Source organism: Microchirus variegatus, assembly GCF_963457635.1.
Source record: "Microchirus variegatus genome assembly, chromosome: 2".
Taxonomy (NCBI): domain Eukaryota; kingdom Metazoa; phylum Chordata; class Actinopteri; order Pleuronectiformes; family Soleidae; genus Microchirus; species Microchirus variegatus.
This window is the reverse complement of record NC_139803.1, coordinates 10,964,695-10,989,602: the sequence shown is the minus strand read 5'-3', so window position 1 is coordinate 10,989,602 and position 24,908 is coordinate 10,964,695. Positions and strand designations below refer to the sequence as shown.

The following is a 24,908-nucleotide window of genomic DNA, read 5'->3' as shown; positions in this document are numbered from 1 at the left end:
AATGATTGGTAGTGGCATTTTGCAAGCTGCATGAACAATGGTAGCTGATGTCATGTATCAAGGATTATCTAACTTTTACAACACAACATGAACACACATCGTGTTCAAGCCTTGGGTTTTGTATTTTTTGGCCAGAGTTATGTTGACTTTTTTGAAACCAGATTTGGAAAAGCAGCCAATACATGTACATGTTCCACGCTATGGTTGTTTTGGCAGTTATTGCAACTAACTCCCTACATACACACAGGTACGTCTGTGGAGAAAGGGTGTTAATCAATGCCAATTTTAATCATTTAATTTCATTATACAAGTTTAAAATATGCTTAAACACATGAATGCAGGAATGATTAGAATTATAATAGCGTTTTCCCATCCACTCACGTCCATTCTGAATCACACGAGACTAGCTCTCCAGCAGGCTCAACAATTGCCATGATGTGAATATAAGCAGTGCCGCAGTAACCTTAAATTAACCTGCTCAGTGTTCAGTGTGTCCCATTCATCATTCATCAAATCATGTGAACTCCCATTCATGCTCCCTTGCCCTGGCTAACAGAAGCTGCTGGGAACGTGATTGGCTGAAAGGACAAAGGGCAGGAAACCGGTGACACCACTACATTATAATAAATGCATGCAGTCACCAGCCACTTTACGAGGTACACCTGCTTGAGTGCTTGTTTAATGCAAATCTCTAACCACCTAATCACACTGCAGCACCTCAATTCATTTAGGCACGTGGAGGGGGTCGAGATGACCCTGCTGAAGTTCAACGCAAGCATCAGAATGGTGATGAAAGGTAATTTAAGACTCTTTTAAAGTGGTTTGGTTGTGGATGCCAGGTGGGCTGATCATGGATAAATAACCACTGAGCGGCCATTTCCTGGGCAAAGATGCTGTGTTGATGCCCAAGGTCAACTTAAAGAATTGCTCAGTTACAAACAACGTACCATATCTGAGTGCACTTGAGGCAGCAGAAGACCACATCAGGCAACAGAGCTCATGTACGATATGTAGGGACATGCTTTACATCACAATGCCTAATCTGAAATGTCTAAAAGTATCAGCTTCAATTTTGTTACTTAGGAAAAAATCCCATCATAAACTCATTAACTTTAAAGGTTCAAATTGCTGCAGGTTAAGACTATAAAAAAATCTATCTGCTCTTTCCGACCTGCCCAGTAGTTTACTCATTAAAAAAAAAAAAAAAAGTCCTGGATAGCTGGAAAATTAATGTTCACGCAAGGGCACTTGTCCAATCAGCCACACTTCATCACAGTGGCATTGTAATTGTCTGGACAGCATTCAAGGCAGAATTAAATCACTTGAAAGGCAGACAAGTGTGAGAGGGAAGACTGAGGGGGAGGGGAGAGAGAAAGACAAATGCATGCCTGAAACAGAGGCGGGAAAAAAAGTTCATATTTAGTAATTTATTCCAGGAATTTATAATTTTAAGTCCAGAAATTACTAATTTAGTCCTCACTCACTCACTAAGCTGTATTAAATGTAGCCCTAGAGGTTTTCCTGAGCATCTGCACAAGTTAATATGATAAGATGTGTTGTAATAATTACTTTCAAATGCAGTTTACACCCACAGTTTGTTTGTTTTGAATTCACACGAGAGTTTAAGACCTTTTCAACTTGCCGTGTCTTTAATGATGGCCAAATTATAAAACGTCCCATCAAACATTTTGGCACACAGACCTCATCAAATTCAAATCATTTCTGTTGGCTGTGTTATCATCAACAGTCAAGCAAGAAAGTCATCAAATTAAAGGAGCAAGTGGATATCAAAATGTTATTTCACCAGAGGGGCTTTAGATGACATCGAGATTATAATAGAAGGCTTTCTTGTCAATTAATCACCAGCTCGAGGTCACATTTTAGCCCCTAGAAGTGAGTCTGCATGGCTTCATATTGGGGATTTAAGTACAAATAGTGTTCATTTGTCTGTTTACAGAGAACAGGTCCTTGAATATAACAACCCCAAAAGAGGATGAAGATTGGGTTTGGGACAGGCTTATGCTGGCAAAATGGTTGGTTTCCTAAACTCAAATAAACGTAACAAAAATGGGGTGCAATTCACCTGCATGTAGTACATCTCACACACACTATTGAATTAAAATATTAATGCTGTCAAAACAAAACAAAGCATTTTATGGATTATTTGCTTTTCATTTTGTTATCATTTGTCACCATATCACTTCACAAGAGTATCTATCCATTAAGCTGACAGCAGCGCAACAGGTTGATTGATAACTAATTGGCAAAATAATCATTTAGTGTTAGAAGGGGACTGGACACCTCTGAGTGTGATGGATAAAAATGTAAGCAGCTTTTTGTTCTAATATTGAAACCTTTGGCGAGCAACTTGGAAAGGGACTGGGAGCTACGTAGCGTTCGAGACCTCTGCTCTAAAGTAAACAGGCTCTGCCTCAGTTTAACCATATCATATGTTTATGCTGTGTTTATGGCTTGCTGCTAAAAGTGGCCAATAATTTGTGTCTATATATGCTGAGTGATGTGAGAACAGATGTAACCTGTAAGAGGCTCAGGCTATATGGAGCTTCCCTCTCACCCATATGTGTCTGTAAATTCTACATGTCAAAACAGATTTGTGTCACTTTGCTGGCAGCATTAAAAAAAAGGAGTAGTATCTCAGGCAGTCTTCAGCACCACAACCAGTCAAACAATCTCCAGTATATGTCCATTCATTTCACTGACGACACAGACTGAATTCTGTCATTCTCTGCCACTTAGACTAAGTGATAAACACTCAAAAAAAGAAAGAAATTGTCTCCTGGTGCTTAATTAAATGAGTGAAATGCTTTCAGCTATATTACAACTCTATTAGAGAGGGATCTATGAAATCTTGTTAACTGATGAAATTGTAGAATGATCCCATTCTGCTGCCATCTTATTTTGATGGTCTTTCCGAGGACAATAACAGTGGAGACAATAAGTGAAAACGTAGTGCTGATGGATGGCAGCCCGGCTAGGCGATGCGAGGTGAAAGAAAATGGAATTACAGAGGAAATCGTTAGCATCCCTCTGTGAAATCAAATTATCAGCTACCCCATCTTGGCCTGTGGCATATGAGGAATAAAATGAATGTCATCCTAACAAGAGACCTCACCATAACTCCCAACATGAACTGGATAGAATCATCTCCGTGGCTGACAGCAAATGACATTGCACACAATGATTGGGATCCACTCACATCAACAATACTTAAAATATGCCAAACGCCCCACAAAGCAAATTCATACATGTGTAAAGCAAACATTTCTACATGCAAACTAAATACACGGCCCATTAAAAGCTTTGGAACAGAGCCTCATCCCTGAATTATTAAATCTGAATCACAAAAACAGTATGTTGATCAGGTGGCTGTGAGACAAAGGAACAAATGTCAGCATGACGTGTTTCTGAGAGCACAATGGTGTGTGCAGGGAGATAAGAGTCTCTGGAGCATATTGGCCCACCTATGCCACTGATATTCATACATTTATTCACAAATGACCAGAGCTCTGGGAAATGAATGTGCATCTTCTTTAGTCCAGTTTGTTTAATGTCAATGTAGCTAACATACGCACAGCATCAAACCATTTTATAAAACCGGATTTGTGCTGAACGAAAAAATGATGACACTGTCCAAGCACAGTGGATCCCCCATGGTAAAAAAATGATTCTGACTGTATATCCTTTATTTATAAAGACAGGTTCTTTTTAAAGCCCTGTCAATCATTTTGTCAGGTCAGCAGCCATTGCCTCCAGTCATGTGAGCTGCTGAAGCTGAGATGTGTCTGTAATGTAGGCTGCATATCCATAACTTCATGATTATTTTTCCTGCGTAGCTTTTGACTGTTATATGCATGTTTTCTCAGTGTATGAGTCATCAGGAAAATTGTAATTATTTTGTCTTTCTGTTCCTTTCTGTAGCTATATGGCGTCCAGCCAGTCAGAATAGCTGATCACAAAATGTAGTCATTAAAATCAGTATCAAAACAGCCATTGACTTAAAGGAGAAATACAAAGTTACAGACATTCTACCAGTACCTATTTTTTTTTTTTTAGGAAGGAAGTAGTTCATTAAAAAATAATTCAACAATGGAGATTTACAGTCACTGATTGAAAATGAATAATTTATAGTTTGCTTTTGCAGTGGAGATTTATGAGGAAGACCCAGCTCAGTCAATCAGACAAACACTTTCCTCATCTTGCTACGAGTGCAATCAAAGTGCATCACATTTTGCCGAAAGTCGTAGTGAGCTTCGGGTTATACAGTCATCTAATCAACAAAAAAGACAGAGAGGGGTGCAGGTTGGTGAGTTTCCTCTAACTTGAAACCTTTGAAGTGGAAATCCCATCCCTTGAAAATACTCATACACATTATATGCACTAATGGTTTTATGTACAGCATGTGACGATGTCATTTGCTGTGGTGCTGTAATACTCTAGGTTTCTCTCCCCAGGAGGTTTCCACAGTTGCCCAACTGGGGAGTGAGAGCCCAGACCACACTGAGATAAACTGATAATTAGTGTTACTTATACTGCACCTCATCTCCACAAACCAGGCCACAGCGCTGCTAACAACACCAACACAAAGGGAAATTGGGGCTCTAACTTTCATTAATTTCAAATGTGATACCACCCTCAGTTTGGCAGTTGTCAGAAAGGGCAGTGGGGAGCTTGTTAGCACAGAGCACGGCAGGGGTGGCGAGTCTGGCGTCTACATCATTTGTGCCAGAGGAACGCAACACATCCTAATTCCCCGGCAACTAAAAAGGTAATACAAATTGGCTCAGGGAGCTGACGGAGGGTGGCCTTTCTGCATCATGTACACTTCTGCTAATGCTTTGAACTTATGACCTCACCGTATTTACAATGTACCTCAAACGTGCTGATGAATATTTTTTTTGCACGTTTGCAATTTCTCACCACACTATATTGTTTTAAGTGCTGTACAACAACGGGAGGTTGTGGTGTCACCAAAGTGTTTCTGGGAAAGTCTGGGGAAGAGTTTTTTTTATTTTTTTTTATTTACAAAACCAGGCCTCTTGTGGAGAGAGCTATAACTTTAATATATTATATATTTATAACATTTTAATGGTCTTAGGGAGATACAAAATACATTCATTATATATCAATATTATCTTAATTTCACTCCAGAAATAAACTACATAATCTCTGCAGTTGGGCAGGAAAAATGTATAAATATCGGTATCATATCAGTTATCGGCCAAAGCACTCCTAAATTATTGGCATATTCGTTATCTACCACATACTAACAGACTGAATAGGAGTCTGCAGATGATGAAAAAAGCTTATTATAAACTGTCTTGGGTGGGAGTTGGAAAAGTACCCAGTCTTGACAAGATGGCAGGCAGCCTGATCACATATACAGGAAAGTTTACTGTCCCACTTAAAAACTGGCTTCAGAGTATCCCTGGGGTGTGTGGAACAGTACATGAAATAAAAGAAAAACAAGTCTTTTTACCATAATGTTTTTTTTCAAATTATCATTGACGTACCCTTCAGGCAAAAGCTGTATTTTATTACTGACATCAAAATTAGACACAGACCTACTATACAGATACGGCTCAAGCAACACAACAACCTCCTTGCACAACAAATGCAGTCGTTATCCATTCTCTACACCCTGTCTATTCAAACAAACAAGCCCAACCTCAGGGGCAACTCACACGCTGCAGAAACTGAATTCACCCAGAAGCAGCTGTATGGCACAGCAAGTTAACAGCATGGAGTTTATACTCGGAATGCCTTTTTTGAGACTGTGTGAGTGAGTGGCCAGCAACAACATGAAAAGCTCTGCACAGTCGCACAATGTGTGAATCAATTTAAGACAGAAACAGCTGTTCCTGCTCAGCCTGGGGGACTGATGTACATGATGGCAAGTTCTGCCTTGCCAGTCCCATCGACCTGCGAAAAGTTGAAATCTGGGGAATAATACTGGCACTGCATGCCAATTCCAAGTTGTACATGACCATGTGTTTCTTATTCAACAGCTCTAGTCCTATTGTGCAGCCTGGCTCGGTTACAACAGTATGGAAATGATAAGGAAGGAATTAATGAGCTTTTACAGCAGTAGCATGGGATTTCTGCTGACCTGCTCTCCTGATTGTTACTACGAGCAGCCTGTAATTAAAGACATGGCAGAGTGCTGTCCATGGTGCTGAAGGGGGTCAGAAATGAGTGGCATTCAGGTCAGCACAGCACTCGAACGGAACTGTCCAGCACTTCAGTAGGAGCCCATTGCCGTGGTTCTAATGTGCTTATAAATAAAATGTGATGAGTTCTTTGTATTTTTTATGAAGCAAATGTATTTTTAAGCCTCATTATTTCATCCAAAAAACATGGCAGGCAGTCGTGGCACACAACCCTGGAAGAGCAGTTGCCTGCTACCATTTTTTCCATCAACATCATCACTCCCTATAACTGCTGCAGCTCATTGCATCATTTGCAGGCTTTTTAAGGCCACTCCGGAGGACATATGGGTTCTTAAAACCCACTCAATTATTATTGATTTATTTTTGCCACAAAAGGGTGATCACAATGTCCACGAACCAGTGCAAGACATTGTACTGATAGAACATTTATGAACTGAAATGGTCCCAGATCAAACAGACGGGCAGTGCATGCAGCACAGCATGGCGCTGGACGAGGATTCTTTAAGTAGCACAGACAAAATTCCCCATCAGCCTCCTACAGGTTCATATTCGTGTAGAGCTGTTGGATTTCTGAGAAGTTGCCTAGTGAACTCAGGCCAGTCAGACCCCTGCTCACCTTACTGATAACCTGCAAGAACCTAATGAGCTCCTGGGCCTCCCATGACATCTTAATATTGATCAGAGACTGTGTCATGTGAGAGGATGTGCAAGAACAGACTGTGGTTATGTCAAGGCACAAAAAGCCACAATGGCCCTGGGTACGATGCTGGGAAAATGTCATGGTTTTCTCCATATAGTATCACAATACCCTCTCATAAAAAAACACGATGCCCTCATACGCTTGCACCAATCCACAAAAGATCCTCGACCATTATCCCACTGTAATCTCTCTCTTCTTCAGCAAGGTAACTTCCGCCCAAGTTTCACTCATTAATTTGAGCAGTGCCGCCAAGAGGAGAAACAAAGTACTGACACCCAGGGACTGTTCATTTCAGAGCACCTTAATTTGTTAAATAAAGTATCGATGTTTGCCCCGGCGAATTGATTATGGTATTGCACGAGGATTAATGCGACGATATATCACCGGATCGATATTTAGAGTACCCTGCATCTCACCCTGTGTCAGCTGTGATTGGCTCCTCAGATGGAGGAGAATGAGTGAGTGAGAGCGGAATTGACCTGCACTGCACTTGACTGACATCTCACTATGTTGCACCTCATTGCCAACCCTTTCATTGCATCACTTGAGAAATATGTCACAACCAAAACCATTTGCTAAAAAAAAAAAAAATCACCTTTTTTAAAGACTATTTATGTATTTAATCATCTTTGCTGGGACTAGGTCAAGAGTAACGTGCTCTACCGTCTATAAACCGATTTCTGAGGAAAGCTAAATGCATTTGGCTGAAGTAATGATGAAAAAATTACAGCATCAATTGGTAACCCTGTTTTTGAAGTGACTTTGGAAGAACACGCTGGTGAACCTTCAACTTTTTGTTCCGCTCCACATGATACTGACCTCAATTTCATCTGGGTAAAAATACTGAAAGGTACTGTCAAAGGCTTGGACAAAAATGTCAAACTGTCCAACACATGGAGCCTGTGACTAACTCATGCACTCACTCCCTGTCAATCCACCAATTTAGCACCATGCCCTCCACTTCCCCCACTAGAATCGTGCCAACTGATAATCAGAGGGAAAAATCCGGCTCCTTTCAGCCACTGTGATTATTGTTCCGAGATGACAAACTGGACATCCCAGACAGCTCCTGAAAGCAGCGCAAATCCCTCAGTGCTCACTCAGTATAAGCCCCTGAGGGCGCAGAGGAGGGGAAAGGTCACCGGGCTTCGGAACTGTTTACGACACAGGCTTCGTGTTTGTTGTTTTGTGTGCATTTATTGTCAAACTGCAGCAGCATCAGTCCTCAGCCAGACACTTCACTGACGGCGTCTCCTCTCCTCCTCAACTACACGCACCTTTAGTTCTGCACCATCACACAACAATTAAAGGCGCTAAATCTGCGGTTAACAGCCAGCGGAGATTAGCGGGCGTATCGTTCCTCAACTGACTGTTTATCACGGACTAATCCTCCCCTCTTCACTGCACCCTCCTTCCTCCTCTTTCAACAGTGGGAACATGATTAAAAACACACGAGTGTCTGAGAAGCGTGCGCCGCAGGCGACGCTGCAACTTTGAGGAGCAAGATATTCAAACGCAGCAGCGACAGGGGAGGAAAGAAAGGCAAAGACATGTCTCATCGTGCACTTACCTGAGGAAGACAGTCTCCCCTTGTCGCACGGTGATGTTGTCCATGACTTTGTTGTCGGACTGAGAGTCCCCTTGACTGCGGACCGGGTACCCTGCAGGCACAAGAAGCAGAATCCTCAGAGACAGGAGCAGCGCGCATTTGTAAAAAGCGTCAAAGTGTCCCCGGACAGACATCGTCTCCTGCCTTTTACAGAGATGCACAGTTTAAAAAAATAATAAAAATCCGTGTTTGTTTGCACACACGCACGCCACAACGCTCCAGTGGAGATTATTCAGCCCCAGTTCATTAGTCTTAATCCAGATCTCGTGCTCAGGTATCCGCGGAGTGCCGGACAAGGCACGCTCCGATTCTTATATGTTAAAAATGAAATGGAATAAAATGAAACTATAAAATCCGCCGATTATCGTCTAAAGCAGGACAAGAAAGAAGAAAAAAAAGAAAAAATGAATATCATCCCTCAGTGTCGGCACTGCAGCTGACAGCGTCCCTCCTTTCCATAAGTCATGAATATAAGCTCGTATGGATCAGCCAACATGTGACTGAACCACATGCAGACACAGCTTTAAAAAATAAAAAGTCACATTCAGGACAAGAAAAGAGACGAAGCCGAAGTTTGCGATTTGCATCGGTTGTCCCTGTGAGTTGTTGCCGTCTTTGCTCGCCTATAGTGAGCGCCTGTGCGTGGCGCTATACGTCACAGGCGCACAGCTGGGGCAGTGGCAGGAGCCACGTGGACTCACATGCACATCAATAACTTGTGGGGGGGATAAGGAGAGATAATCGTGGGATGACGACAGAAATACTGAAACAATAAAGTAAATCCACTGTAGAATATGAGGGGAAAAACTATTCTCCTATCCAGCCATTACAGTTGCAAACACATATCTCCAATATAATACACCACATTTGGGGCATATACATAGGTTTGTGTGTACTTTTTAAAGCAATTTTCAAAATGTATTTTTTTCTCAACTTGCAAGTATGTTTATTTGGAATTACTGTACTTTGCTCGGTTTTAAATCTCATCTGTTACCGAGTAAAGAAAAAGGACAGGTGAATGATAGGGACAGGAGAACGATAAGGTGAATGGTAAGGACAGGTGAATGTTGATCACAGGTGAATGATGAGGACAGGTGAATGATGAGGACAGGTGAATGTTGAGTACAGGTGGATGAGGACAGGTGAATGATGAGGACAGTTGAATGAGGACAGGTGAATGATGAGGACAGTTGAATGAGGACAGGTGAATGATGAGGACAGGTGAATGATAAAGACAGGTGAATGTTGAGTACAGGTGGATGATGACAGGTGAATGATGAGGACAGTTGAATGAGGACAGGTGAATGTTGAGTACAGGTGAATGTGAAGACAGCTGAATGATAAGGACAGCTGAATGATAAAGACAGGTGAATGTTGAGTACAGGTGAATGTTGAGTACAGCTGAATGATGAGAACAGGTGAATGATGAAGACAGGTGAAACGGTGCTAATTCTGTGACCTTGACCCATTTTGACTGATACATTATGCGTTTACATATTTTATTTTGCCAGCACTTTAGTTTGTAAAGTTTTGCCTTTAATTAAAAACATATAAAATAAATGTCAAAAAAATAATCAAATCACATGTATAAATGAGTTTGAAAGGCCATTTCATTAAGGTCTACTGTACATGGAGCACATCGTATTTACCAGGCTGCAGGAGCTTCTGGTATGTGAAAGATAATGTGTTTCAGTTGATTGAGCACCTGGGGAGACACTGTAACGCCACCGAGACTCAGCATCGTAAGTGCTTCCAATGCAGAAAACTTATTTCTTAAAGTATGTATGGCTGGAGGCGATAATTATTCATATTTCTGATCAATGATGACATTTATCAGAAGAAACAAAAAAAACAATAAAAGTTGGCGAACCCAAGGTGCTTGTTTCGTCTGCTGCTCTTAATATTAAAAGACTAAATAATTAAATGTAACGTAGTTTCATACAGCAATGGGAAACACATTTGAGGAGCTGGAAATAAGAGATTCAGGATATGTTTATATGAATCGCACTTCTAAATGCATTTAACGGAAACAAAAATATGAGCATGTTAGGTGTTTTTATTACAGATGTCCATGTGTTTTTATTTAATTTCTGATTTCAACTTCAGTTTCATCACAACTGTGTATCGTTCCATATCCCCAACAAACACTTTTACTCTGAATTTATGTGAAATGTCATCATTATTGCGTTACTGTGATGGAATATTGTGATTTAAACTCATTTCCCACATAGTCGTAAGGAGCAGGGGAATGTTTCCTGTTTATGAGTGTCCTAACTAGAATGCTATGTGTGTTTGTGTGTGTGCATACTTGATTCTAAATGTTCATTGTGTTGATAATCAGCCTATTCTTTAATTAATTAATTTATTCATTAGCTTAGTTCACGGTGACAGTGTGCGGCTTTGTGGCTGCCGTCGTCCCTGGGCAGGAAGCAGAGAAACAAAATCTCTGCAATGGCCTAGTTATAATAAAAAAAAAAACATTAACAAAGGGGAATACATTTACAACAAATGTATTCCCAACAACAACATACCCCAGTGTTAAAACTCACAATCACAGCAAAATGAACAGAATAAACACATAATCTGCAACCAAACATTACAACACGACGACATCAACACAGGTGCATGTGATGGATAGATGTGCATCTATGATATCTGTGTGTCATTATCAGTGTATGTGCGTTGGAGTCACTTTTTTGCTCAAGTGTTTGCTCTCCCCGCGTTTATGAATCAGCAGCAATCAGCAGAGTGGCGAACTCTAATTTACTCTCCCTTTTTCCCCCATACTTTGACAACTTTCAAACACACGTCACTTGCCCACCATGATGCTTATTTACTGTCGTGTTTCTACAAATATGTGCACGTCAACATGATCTTCACCAGTTAAACCACCTTTGGATAAAGCGAGGAAGCCATACTGCTTGTAATAGCAACAGCTGCTAACCTGAGATGTGGCCATTAGGAAAGCATTCAGCATTTTTAAGCCCATGCTTAACATTTCGATTCTGTGATGCTTTTTATTTTTAATATCTATGAATGATTGCCGTGTGCATGTTGAATAAGCACAGGCTCTAATTCGGATGAAAAGGATATGGAGCCCTGTAAGCAAAGTCTGTAAATGTAAATCAACCTTTGTGAACGCGAATCTGCACGAAAGAAATCCCGTTTGAAAAATGTGTATGGCAGAATAAAATTACATTTACATAAGTACATGACACAACTGGTGAGGTTACACAAGGACACTTGAGAGAGAAAAAATAGATGATGTAGTGGGCACTTGTGAACGGATTGAGTGCAGAAAACAGCGTGCAGGTTAACAAAAGTTTTATTACAACTATAACTTTCAGAATTATTTCTGAACATCTCTCAGCAGATAAAACACTTCACAGGCCACAAATCTTTTTGACCCTTATTTGAGCCAGTGCATCGCTGGCTCTTTCCCAATCATTGATTTGATTTTATCAACCTCTGAGGACTTTTTCATGTTTCACAGAGAGAGTAATTTCAATATTGGAGGTGAATGTTTTTTTTAAGCTCATACTATATTAGTAGTATAAGTGTGGCTCTGCTCACACACCAACACATGAAGCAATGAGACAACTACTAAAGGCCCTGGTATACTTCCCCCACACATGCCACGCGTGCCAAAGTACGTGTCGCATATCGCTGATCCTGGTATACTCACGTGCCAGGGTCCTGCAGTATCCGACTTCACCATCAGGTGGTGGTACAAGTGTCTGGATGCCGGGAACAGGACCCATTCCGAGCAAAGGAGAAGAGAACGACGCTACAGCTCCCTCGGACACGTCAAAGTTTGAGCAACTCATCGTCTGAAACGTCCGTCGGGCAGGAGATCCGGGGTATCAGCCAGGTCGAGGCTCGGATGCCTATCCTTGGCAACTTCTTCTGTTGTCGAAATGTTTTTTTCTGCTCGGTAAGCTGGGCTTAATACTCCACCTACTGGTAGAGCGGAAATTCAGTTCATGCACGCGCTGTCCACGCGCACCAAACGGCTCTTTGCGCGCGGTTCCAAAAGTGTTGAAGCAAAACAGAAGTATACCAGGGCCTTGAGAAGCATCTACTCCAGTATACAAAAACATGTGTCAAATTCACATATACTGTAGAGTACAGTAACCAGGTGCAAGCTGTTCATCAAGGTGGCTTCAAGACAATAAAAAAAACGAATTGGTTGCTGTGGCAACACCTGGAAATAGCACATGATATGCATTATTCCAATAACCAATCTCCTCTGTAGTGTGACACATAGAATATGTGACAGTGGATGCACGAGTGTTGAAGTGGAAACGACTGCAATGTACCGTACACTGTGATGAAGGTGAAGTGAAGACACTATTTTTAAGCCAGGTGAGTCACATTCTATAAATAAAGTTCCTCATCTCAAACCTATACACTTTGCCACAATGCCACTTTAATCCATAAGCAACGGCAACAGTCAGAAGGGCTTACCCTGGCTGAATGAGAAATTATGTGAACCTGAGTCTGGAAACAAACAAGCAAACGTCTGGGAATTTAAACTGTAGCATTTATCTCGCCTTTAAGATTAAAGGAGTGCCTATTGGGGCATTTGACCCAACTGATTGATCTCGATCCTGGATACACCTGCAGTTTTTCTATTGTGGTCTGACAAACTGTCTGCAATAACAGTAAGAGGAATTTTATATACAATATAGCAAGCTTATCAATAGGTGTACTTTACAGTGTATGATAGGGCTGTAGCGATACACTAATCTCACGATACGATACACGATATTCAGCTCACGATACGATTCGTTATAATTGCATGATTTTCTGAAAGATTTAAAGGGGACAAAGTGATTTTGGTGACATCTTGCGAGTGTTCCATTTACTTGGATTGGATTAATTGAACTGAAAACTAAAAACATCAATTGCAGAATATATGTCTCTGACTAGACAGGGTCTACAGCTTGCAAATGCTGGACAAAATTAATTAAAGATGTGATTAATGTGATGAGAAAATTAGTTCCCTTTATTGAAACAGTGCAAACAGTAGCTTACAAGCCTGAATAGTAAACAAAGTTCAGTATTGCAATAAACAATGGAGAGTTTAAAAAGTGCATCAAGTGGCCTGTTCTGAACAGTTGCTTTTTTAGCTTGACACTGAACACATGAAGCAGCATGTAACATTTAACTTTAAATTAGTGCTGGGCCATGAATGGCGTTAACCCATGACTCGTTTCCATGACGACTGACCGGAAAAAAAACGTGTTACGTCATGTTTACGTGACTCATGATCGTTAAAATTAGTCTCTAAAGTAACGCTAAACTTTAAAAACAGAGGCACACATACGCAGTACACGGGTACGCTGGTTATTTGTAGCGCTGCTCTTTTCGTTTGATAAACAGACCGCTCCAGTCTGACTGTAGGTTAACGGCTTACGGAGCTAACTGCTAAACAGTGGCTGGACTCCGGTGACACGGCATGAAAAACTGTGTTACTTTCTTCTTTTTAAACCCGAAGTGCTCCCACACATCTGCTTTTAAGCACGAAAGTGTTGGACTTATGTTCGCCGCTATTTTCTTGAATCTCCTCGCTCTCACTGGGTAAACAGGAAGAGGGAGACGTCGGCGTGTGAAGACAGGTCACTTGCTATAAATGCTCTACAGTGACACTAGCGGCGGGCTGACCAAATCGCTCTCCCTGCAAGGATGTGCCAGGCGGAACACAGGGGATTTGAATGGGACTTAATGTATCGATACTCGCGGCTGAAAAATCAATACTTTCTGGGAAAATAAAAAAATCGATATATCGTAGAATCGATAAAATCGCCCAGCCCTAGCGTATGACCAGAATTTTGAGCATCATTAGTTTTGCCATATCATCCCAAGACATTATTTACCTAGTTTTACATTATGTTTAAAGGGGGACCACATGTGGGGTTCGCTTAGCTTGTTTTACACTAGATGCAAGTGTCCAAACGGTGTCTCCTGGTCACCTGCTGTGGAGCTTCCAAAATAGTTCACATGGAGTTAACTCAGCAAACTACAAGGACTCTTAAGCACAAAGCTGCTCATCCATACGTCCTGCATATATTACACAATAAAACAAAGAAAAAACATGGATGGAATCAAGGAAGTGTGCGCTTTTACTTTGCAACAGGAACAGAATGTGCCGTGTTTGTAACATATGCAACAGATATACTATAGATGCTGAAACTGTGAGGAAATATGATTTTCACTGTCAACATTTGCTGTGAGATGCGCACAGTTCTTATGGAAAACAGGCAAGAGGTCTATTCCCGAGTAGAGCCACACAGTTCAATCCCACGAGACATGTGTGTGCCTAAATGAAAAGGGACATACATCTACAGCGGTTGCATATAGCACATGCATCCAGAGTGAAACAGGTCTTAGGGTTACAAGTTTACTGGTCCCTTTTGGACCCCCTGTAGCATCACCCCTAGCTGGCTTAGGGCCGGGTCATACTTAATGCGTTCCATGTCCACATTGAACCACTTAGCATTTCCCTTGGCATTTCCTTTCGCTGACTTCTACACACCTCATGCAAGTTCATGGTTGCCATCTTGTGTGCCATAAAGTGGACTGGAAAGTGTTGCTATAAGAGAGCATGCACTCTATGCGGAATCAATTTAATCAAGTGTGTGTGCAGATTTGTCCATGTAGGACCAGTGCAAAAATGGATGGTACAAATTAGAGGAAAAAAAACAAGAATGTGTCATGATAACTGTTTAAAAAACTGAGAAGGGGAGTGCGCTCTCGTGTGACACAAGAAGCTATTTGAGAAAAGTCATTTCATTGACAAGAGTTTGGTGTCATTATCAGCAAATCTCCCATCCATTCATCTTCTACCACTTTATACAACACCTAAAATGTTTTTTTTCTACTGTATTCACACCAACTCTCATTTCTCCCACCTGACAACACAGGCAGATAGGAACCAAAAACACGGGGGTATATAAAACATAAATTCACATTAAAATAATTACCCATATTATTTATATGCTATATATATGTATAAGTTTACTATTTAATATGTCCTATATAACAGCAATGCAAATAAGTATTATATTTAATATCGTATAGCATATATATATCATATAAATACAAAACGAACCCTAACCACGGTTACACATGTATTAAACTTCATAACAATTTGTCTGTATTCTTTGTTTATTACCACGTTAAAGCACATTCTCACACTGCATCCATTTTCCAGTTTAAGAGCTGCATTTAAAACTATTTCACATATTTAAATTCCAAGTTTGTTCTTTGTTTTATCATCATTTTTTATCAGATATTGTGACGCAGCCGCTCCGTCAGCACCGTCACTGATTGAACAGCGCATACACCTGCTGTAGAGCGCGCGCGCACACACATACGCACTTTGTCCACTTTCTTTCTCTCTTTCTCCGTTTTTCTGCAGCCTAACTCCGTATCACAACCTACTCGCTCTGCAATAATTATTTGGGCAACAAAGGGTGCACACTTTGGGGCGTAGCAATTTCAACAACTGCGGACATTTTCACTCACCAGCTGTGTAAAACACGAACACCACTCCGTTCCACCTCCTCACGTCAGAATCACTTCCGCTTCCGCATTCCGGTGCTTTTGTTAGTCACGTGACCAGCGTTAGTTTATTTATTTTTTAATCGTTTTTTCCTATTGTTCAATAAATATTATCTATACCCACACAATATAGTTATATAAAGAGGGGGCGAAATTAAAGGTACCTTAGATGATTTTATTGGATTAGTGTGACCTACTTAAATTATTTAAAACAAATTTTTTGTTTATTTTTAAGCCTAATAAGCAGGGGAACACGTTTAAATTTATTTATTTTTTTTGCTATTTTTGTGTATTTTTTCCCAGCTGTAAATATTTTTTTCAAGTTGGGACCTTAAATCCAGCTCATAATTTTTTTTAGTTCCCAGAAACGTTCCCTGTCCAGGGTGTACCCCACAACCTTCATAGAGGATTAAGTGTTAGACAATGAATGAACGAATACACCGCATAGTCGAGGAGATGCTGATTCTATTATTGGTCCCTATTAAAAATGCCTGGGGGAATAATACGTGGACAGAGTGACTGCTTCTCAAACGAAAATAAATCACACGTGCTTGCTCTTGCCTAATTAGGGCAGGCTCTCTAACTGTCACCCGCCTCCTATAGTCTCGTCCCAGTCATAGCACGACATATACCGATAATAATATATAAGACTGACCCACTGAGGGGAAAAAAAAGTCATGAAATCATACAGTTCTGTGCCCACAACTACTTCTGCCCGAACTCATTTGAACCCCACACTCGCCGGGGATTTGCAGAAACCAATGATTTGCTTTTCAGCTTGTCATAGTATTGAGTGCAGGTAATGAAGTCATCCAACTGTGAGTTACAAGAGCTGGAATTATAGATATATTACTCCTGAGTATACTGGATGATTTGAAATGTTCTCAAGTTATGCCACTTTCTTTACGATTTCTTCATTATGATCTGAGTAATCTGTATATCCGGCTTCCTGATCTTTCAGGTGTATCCTCAAAGATGGATTTATGAGTTATAATAAGTGACTCCCAAGTTGCTGGATCAACTTTTTCCTCTCTCAATAAACTCCTGCCTGGCCAATAAGTGTCAAAATCCATTATATAGAGCGGAATATGACAACCTGCATTCATTACCGAGTGGAATCCAAGACGAATCCTGACTTCAAAACGCACTGACAATTTCTCTCCTCTCTACAGGTGCATCATTTGGTAGAAAACGATCACATGTTCTCCTAACTGCAGACTCAGCATGGGAAAACATGTCATATTTACTTTGCTGTGATTGTTTTATCCACACTACATTCTATACTCTATATGAGCTCGCTTTCTTCCGACCCTCCAGCTCTACAGCAGCACGCCATGAGCTTGAGGAAGTGGGTGTGCTTCAGGCTTGACAGCGTCTGAGCTTTGTTGTAAGTCCAGATCTTGAAGAGCTAAGAATGAGATGTCACCATCCAGAACAACCAGCCTGCAGGCTGCTGCACGTTTCCTCTGAGAAGTCACATCAGAGCGCTGCAACTCACACTCTATATGCTGCACCTCCACACACATTCTTATGTCTTAGTGAGGACACATCATAAAGATAATGACTTCCCTAGCCCCTTACCCTAACATTAACCATCACAACTAAGTGCCTAACCCTAACCCTTGCACTAACACTAACCATAAACCAGGTCTTAACCCTTAAAATGACCTTTATATGTATAAAATGCCCCCAAAAGGTCAAAATGTCTTTATAAGATAGGGTTTTTATGTTATAATGTGACTGTGTAACTAGCTTTAGGTCCCCATAACATGAGTAATATCTGGAAACACACACACACACACACACACACTGCAGTGTGTCTGCAGTGCTCTCTCCATGTCACCTGGGTGACATTCAGTAAATGGATGAGCCGGGTAAAGCCTCATGTGGTGACACCTACTGTTCCCTGTGTTAAAAACACGTGAAGTCAATCAGTCACGCGCACACTTTTTGGACCAACTCGGTTGATTAATGAGGGGATTTTACCAACTACATCACCTCGACGCGTATAAATAACAATGCGCTTTGCCTGCGCTCGTGGAGCCTGTCTGCCTTTTTTGAGCTCATCTGCATCAGCCCTGGTTCCAGCTGCAGCAATGAGATTTGTTTATAAAAACAGAGCCAGTTTTCTCCTAAGGAGACCAATAAGAGACATAAAAGGGAAATACTGGACTCGGGTCGCCAGACACCTCAACTCCAAAATGATGACTACTGTCCATGTCTGCAAGATGAGACATATCTTTATTGTAAACGCTTGTTCTGCAGGAGATCCAACCCTTTAACACCGAGCAGAGGCGCAGTTTGTGAACAGGCAGGGTAGGCAACTGCTTGGAGCCCCGAGCTGATAGGGGGCCCCCCCACACCTTAAAAAACATTGGGCGATTTGCAATGACATCTCAGTAGGAAACCTCCCTAAAGGGAGTGTCCAAAACACAATTTTGGACATTGAGACAAACAAATGCTACTTTAAATATGTGTTATACTGTTCAAATGTCAAATTCAACACGCACAATCTGGTGTCCGTGTACAAGTAGAGTGTTTTGTTCAATCAACTGTTTGTTTTTCTTCATTTTAAATTGTTAATAGACTATTTCTGCTTAATTACTTAACTTAAACACTTACCCACAGGCCTTCTCATGGTTAAAATAAGCAAAAAAAAAAAAAGGCCAGACAGACATTTTGAGGCTTCGATGTTAAAGAAAAAAAAAAGAAAGAAATCCAAACCTCACACAAATATGAATCCAGGTAGCTTTCAATGCCTATACAGCACTTGAAGCTACACAATAACCCTTTGTATGGCTGTTTTTTTTCCCCCATTGAACGTCCTCCATTTGGGTTCTCCTTTAACAAAAGCTAAGCAAAACTTTTGTCAAGATTTTTTTCCAGTGCACTTGTCTGCCCCCAAAATGTGTGCTGGAGGTGGAGTACACTTATTATATATACTTCATGAGGCACAGGGCATTTGATTTGTTTGTCAACCCGTTATATTTATTTAGAAATTCTCACTATCTGGCGAACCCATTACTGCTTTTCACACAGTGATGTCACTAATGACTTTAAAGGAGCCTCTTTGTGCAGTTAAAAATAAATAAATAAAGACTACATATTGAGCCGTTGTGTGGTGAAATCATTCTTCTCAAAATTAAAAAAAAAAAAATTCAGTAAAGCTCTAGGTCAGACAATTCTGTTGAATTGACCACATGGAAAACAGCAAATCATTTGCCTTAGCAATAGGAACTGATAATAACAACAATCATTATAATAATAATGACTCCAAAATTTAATTAAGCCAACGCAGACAACAAGGGTGAAAACAACACCCTGCCTATACTTGATGATGATGAGCTAAATAAATGGTAATTGCACAGGTCTAATTGGGTGTTTTAATTCAGAGGACAATGGGGAAACGCTGAGCGAAGGCAGTAAATGTTGCTCTCGTGCAAGTGCTTTAAGGACGTCGTTATGTCCTTGAGCAGAGTGACTGGCATCTCGTGACTCTGGGCGGCTATCTGGAGTGACCTGATGTGAAGTGGAGACTAAGAACATGTTCACTCGGCACAGTTTTTAGTTTCTACCACGAGAGAAACTTGCGATTTGAGATCCAGACAAAGCGTACGGATCCCCAGTGTGCCTGAAGGCAACGGCAGGGCATTTATGTCATTAATTGGGATGAATGACAGAGTAAAAAAGAGTGACAGGAGGAGTGTTCGTCACAAAGACTGACAGATGAATATCATCAGTGTTTAGCGTGTCACGATGCCAACTGCTCATCAGCTCTCCATAACATAGCATATCAGTTTAATGAACGCCATTAGCGCGCGTCAATCAAGCGGCGGCGGTAAATAAAAAGAGCGGATCACAAAGAGCTATCAGCGCGGAGGGAAAAGTGGACAGTGAAATTGCATCACAGAAAACCATTTAGACTGACACGACTGGAAGCTGCTCTTTAGCGATCGCAGCATCTGTCGGCACAACAGCCGCGGGTACCGGCATTGCAAATACGCACGTACTGTGCTGTGTTTCAAGAATGCCACCAAAGTAGAAAAGTGATTCCAGTGATTAGCTGCATCATTGGATGTGAAGCAAATTCTTTTCAAACTTGATTTGCCACTGAAAAGACTGTCACCAAGGCCAAACAACATGACTAATATTTATTTACATGGATTCTTTGATTCACAAATGTCCAAATTCAAATAGCGTGACATAGACGGTATGAAAAGGCGCGACTCCGAAGTGCTGTGCCGTACCTGGAAAAAGTTGTTCAATTTTAAAGTTTTGTTTGTCACGGCTCTGTCCTGAACTGTGAAACATTCCGCACATTATGTTATATGGTTTTTATTTTCTAACTCTCTCTTTTAGACTCTTTGTAGGAAGTTGTTACCGATGCTGGACGATAACGATGTTTCTTTGGCGTTGTGCAGCTTTTGAGGAGAACATCCAACAAGAGTTAGGGTCTCCATTCAAAGAGTGGCTGAATTCTGGTTCACTGATGTTATGTGGTGACTGTGCACCGTGGAGTTTACTGCATCATGAACAACAAAAACACTGTAAAGCCAACACAATGAAGTGATCTGCAGATGTCAGCAGCTGTAGTTTCGTCAAGACATCAATTAACCGTCCGCAAAAATGCTCAGCATGCAGCTTCTGCCTTGTGTGGTGTGACGCGACTCTCCAAACCTCCAAACCCGCTATGGAATAAAATGAACACTGTTGTTGACCTTGGCCATTGTATTTTTTGAACAAACAATCTTTTGCCTCAAAGAGCACACTCTCAAAAGCATCCCATCATCTAGATCTGCAGGTCATTACCATGGCGATTTCTCAGTTGCCATATTTTCAAGAGCACGTTCAAAGACGGTGTCAGATGTGTCCTCCTTGAACTTACATTTAATCTCGGTCAGTGCCACGACACTGGTTTGACAATGTACTCACAGGCAGCTGAACCATCTCCACAACAACTGAGCATTTTAGAAATAGAAAAAAAGTTGTTTCTCTATGCCACTGTGATTTTTGGTTTGTTTTTGACCTGACCTTGTCTTAACCTTGTCTCTAAGACTCTCTTTTAACGAACACACCTGAGCAAAAAAGTACCAGAAGTAGTAGTACATGTATAAAATTGGATTGAATCAATGAAATACATTGGCCCTGCACATTTTGCCATTTAAATCTTAAGACGCACATGTTGAAGGACAGAGCACAGAGTGTAACTGTCAGCCTTCATTTAAAGCATGCTGATATTTTCTTTTGTGTACCTTCAGAAAAGTTTTCTCAAGAAAAAAAGAAAATCACATTTAATATTTGTTGTGAAAACTGTCTACATGCAAAAATGTGTCCTTGGGCTCTTGCCCAATGTTGCTTCTGACGGCTGTAGAACAGATTTGTGAGAAATGTTCTTACCACCGTTCTCTGCAAGATTATCAAGCACGCCTTTACCCAACAAAAGTCCAATTTCGGATGGCAGCCTGGCGTCATATCAGTGATTCACACACTGTTAATATACAGTAATAGGTGCTTTGTCATCTTTATAAACTCAATTTTAATGTCGAGGACTAAAAGAGGGAAGCGTCTCATGAGTGATGTCTTGGCAGCAAAGCAAAAGCAAAATGGAAGTTGGTGTTTTTTTTTTGTTTTTTTACAACCGTCTAGACAGTAATGCGTGTACGCAGCTGAGTCTGAGAAAAATATCGGGAACAAATCCAATCCAGCATCACACCACAACAACCAATCAGCCACAGCAGGCTATACCTTTCACAGCGCAGCTGTGAGGCACAGGCCAGATGTGCATGAAATGGATCATGCTGGCTTTCTGGACAGCGAGTTAAAGCCGTTATCTCTGCTGCTCCGCACTGTGATCCCTCTCCTGATGACTTCCAGATGGCCGTCCTCCATCTTTAAGACTCTCCATGTCCACGAGGGGGGGGGGGGGGGGACGCTCAGGTAATGAGGTCTCGGTCACGAGCGTTGATGAAATATCACTTTGCAGACAGGGGGGAGGGGGGGGGGGGGCGCGAGGACCTCGGCAAAGGAAGTCAGACGGACACCTTGACCTACTGTATGTGATCGAATGGCAAAAGAAAACCTCAATGATTTGCGACGCGTGATAAATTATCGCACATTAATCACACAACTAAAAGCATAATTGGATCTCCGGAGAGCCGCGGAAGTGAAAGAGAGACACGAGGGGGGAAAAAAGAACTAATGCATTTCCCTATTGTATGCAAGCGATTGCGCTTCTGTGTAATTGTGCTGCAGCACTTACAGATGTGTGGACAGGCAGCACTTGACTCGGGGTTTGGGCTCTTGGAGAAAAACAATAATTAAGAGTCAACAAACAGTGGCGATAGCAGCTGTGGGAGAGGCACCGCGGTTGAGTGGCTGCGAAGACAGCTGGTTGCGGTCCGGGAGAGGTTTCCAATTGGCGCCGAATCAGAGGACAATCGCACCTGGAGGCTTGCACTCCGCGCCACCCCTCATCCCCAGCACTCACCGAAAAAACCAAGCATTTGCCAAGATCCTAATCGGGGAGGGGAGGAGGAGGAGGTTGGGTGGAGAGCTGGAGCAATCAATACCAAAGTGGCCCTTCAGTGTTGGACGTAGTTTAGTGGAAGTGACCATTACTTTCTAATAAAGAGAATGATGCCACTGAAGTGGTCTTCATCGCAACCCCCCGTATCAATGGCTATCAAGCCGCAGCATTCCCGCCTCGGAAGTGGAGGAAAAAAAAAACACATTCTCTGCTCTCACCTCACCTCACCTCACCCAGCAGCAGCAGCACTTTTGAAAGCATCTCATTTTGTCCTTAGCCTCCATATTATAGCTGTGTGGCGAAGGGGAAATGGATCGGAGGCCATATATCACGCTGCAACACAGCCATGTAAACAACCAGATACGGTCGCCCAGAGCAATGTTAGGAGGGGTGGGGGGGGGGGGGAAACAGAAGACACAGACTTGAGCCGATAGACTCCCCCTAAATCACACGGGGTCAAAGAAATATTGGGCGTAAATGCACAATATGAAAAAAGCACTTTATCATCAATGACTTAATAATGTGGAGAGCAGGGGAGCAGCTCAGTAATTATTAATGACAGTGGGGTTTGGGTTTGTTTGTTTATTCATCTCAGCAGTTTTTTTTCTTTTTTTTCCCAGACACACTGATACAACAACTGCTCTACACACATGTACACACACACACACACACACACACATACACAATCAGCTTCCCTTGAGTAAAGCCACTTTAATAAACACTTTTTTTTGCTGCGCTATAGATTTTTTTTCTTTCTTTCTTTTTTTTTTTTTACACTACAGCTTTATAAATTTTCAGCTTAAGGCGGGGCACGGGGAAAACATCTAATTATGTGGGAATTTTTTTTTCTTTCCCCAGTTGACAAAATCAAGCTTCTTCTGCTGGCTTTCCTACAGGGAAAGAGAAGCTTACTGTGACTAATAATACATTAACCAAAGGAAATGTGCAAAGCCTCCCAAACTAGATATATTTTTTATATTTATTTAGGTGGAGGGTTTTCATGCATATTCAGGAGGAGAATGTCACCGGATGTCTGGTGTGTGGAAATGATTATTATAGCTGTGGCTCCAAAAATGCGGAGAGAGAGAGAGGGCTAATGACGTGCTTCATCGCAATCAGATATCCTGTAATGATAAGCTTGTTTTAAAGGATAACGCCGGGTCTTGTACTTTACTCTTGGCCATCGCTGTGTTCTCTCAGGAACGGCCGGGATTTAGGAAGTCAGCGATTTTAACGAGCAAACTGTTTCCGACCATATATTCTGCAGGTAAAGGCAAATGTAAGCAAGCGCGCCTCGGATTCCAACCGGAATTTCCCCATTGCACAGAGAGAGTAATCTGTAAACTGTGATAGATGTTTATAATGGGCAGTTCCTACTGAAACTTTAGCAACAAAAAAAAAAAGTTTGCTTTTGCCGAGTTGGTTTCGAAACTTGTGTGAGAATGAGACGACTGATGTTTCTCAGCGCTTTGGACCTCTTAATAAATATTTTATCGCGTGGAAAACATCGAAACGGAGGCAAAGATGAATTGTTTTCAATCGTTTTTTTTTTCTTTTATTTCTTTAATTTAATTGTTGGTCTGTTTCAACTTCAAAGGCTGAAACTGAGGGAAACTGAACTCTTTTATTCCCTTGTGATCGCCAATTTAAACAAGGCCAAACAGACTGTCACTGTTTTTAATAGCTTCGCACGCATGTTCTATTTATTTATGGAGCTGTTGTCTTTTCATGCAAAATTTATGTGCTGTTTGTGTTTCTTTTTATTATTATATAATTATACCGTGTGTGTGTGGTGGTGGTGTATTATTGTTCCTGCAATCAAGCAGCATCTGGGTGTTTTTGGCTGTGCAGAGGACGAGTTTATGAGTTTATTCGTAAATTATACAGTAACAAATAATTGTAAGTGCACATGAAGCAGGTTGTTTATATTGTGTGCTCAAAAAGACAACACTCTAAACATGTTTACCGTGCAATCATTTGTTATGGAATATTCTCACTATTGGATAGATCCACCTCATTGTATCTGAGAGTCTGTGTTTTTGCACTACTTTTAGCCTCCGAGGCTGATTAAATACATCTGTGGTAATTGTGCACTGTGTGGTTCTTCACCTTGGCTGTCACAGAACACTGCGTGCTATTAATGCCTCCCTCCCACATGATATATTTGGCTGTTTTGTCTTCTGCAGCAACACACTTAGGGGGAAACCAGTCAGTGTCCCTGGAACTCGCTGCCCAGTTGCGGCAGAAATTATTAACACTAAATGCGACATGCCAACAAACACAAAGCAAGATAAATAGACCGAAAACAGCCTCCTGATC

General features: G+C 41.3%; 1 protein-coding gene across 1 annotated transcript in view; it reads right to left on the bottom strand.

The window, feature by feature from the left end:
* Window positions 1–8,631, bottom strand: part of ntm (neurotrimin) — a gene marked incomplete at both ends in the record, with an annotated part of 103,084 nt that extends 94,453 nt beyond the window's left edge. The window contains one exon of the mRNA XM_083909948.1: window positions 8,459–8,631. Within this exon, the coding sequence (XP_083766074.1) occupies window positions 8,459–8,631 (173 nt within the window). The remainder of the gene's footprint in view (window positions 1–8,458) is intronic.
* Between the last annotated feature and the right edge of the window lie 16,277 nt (window positions 8,632–24,908).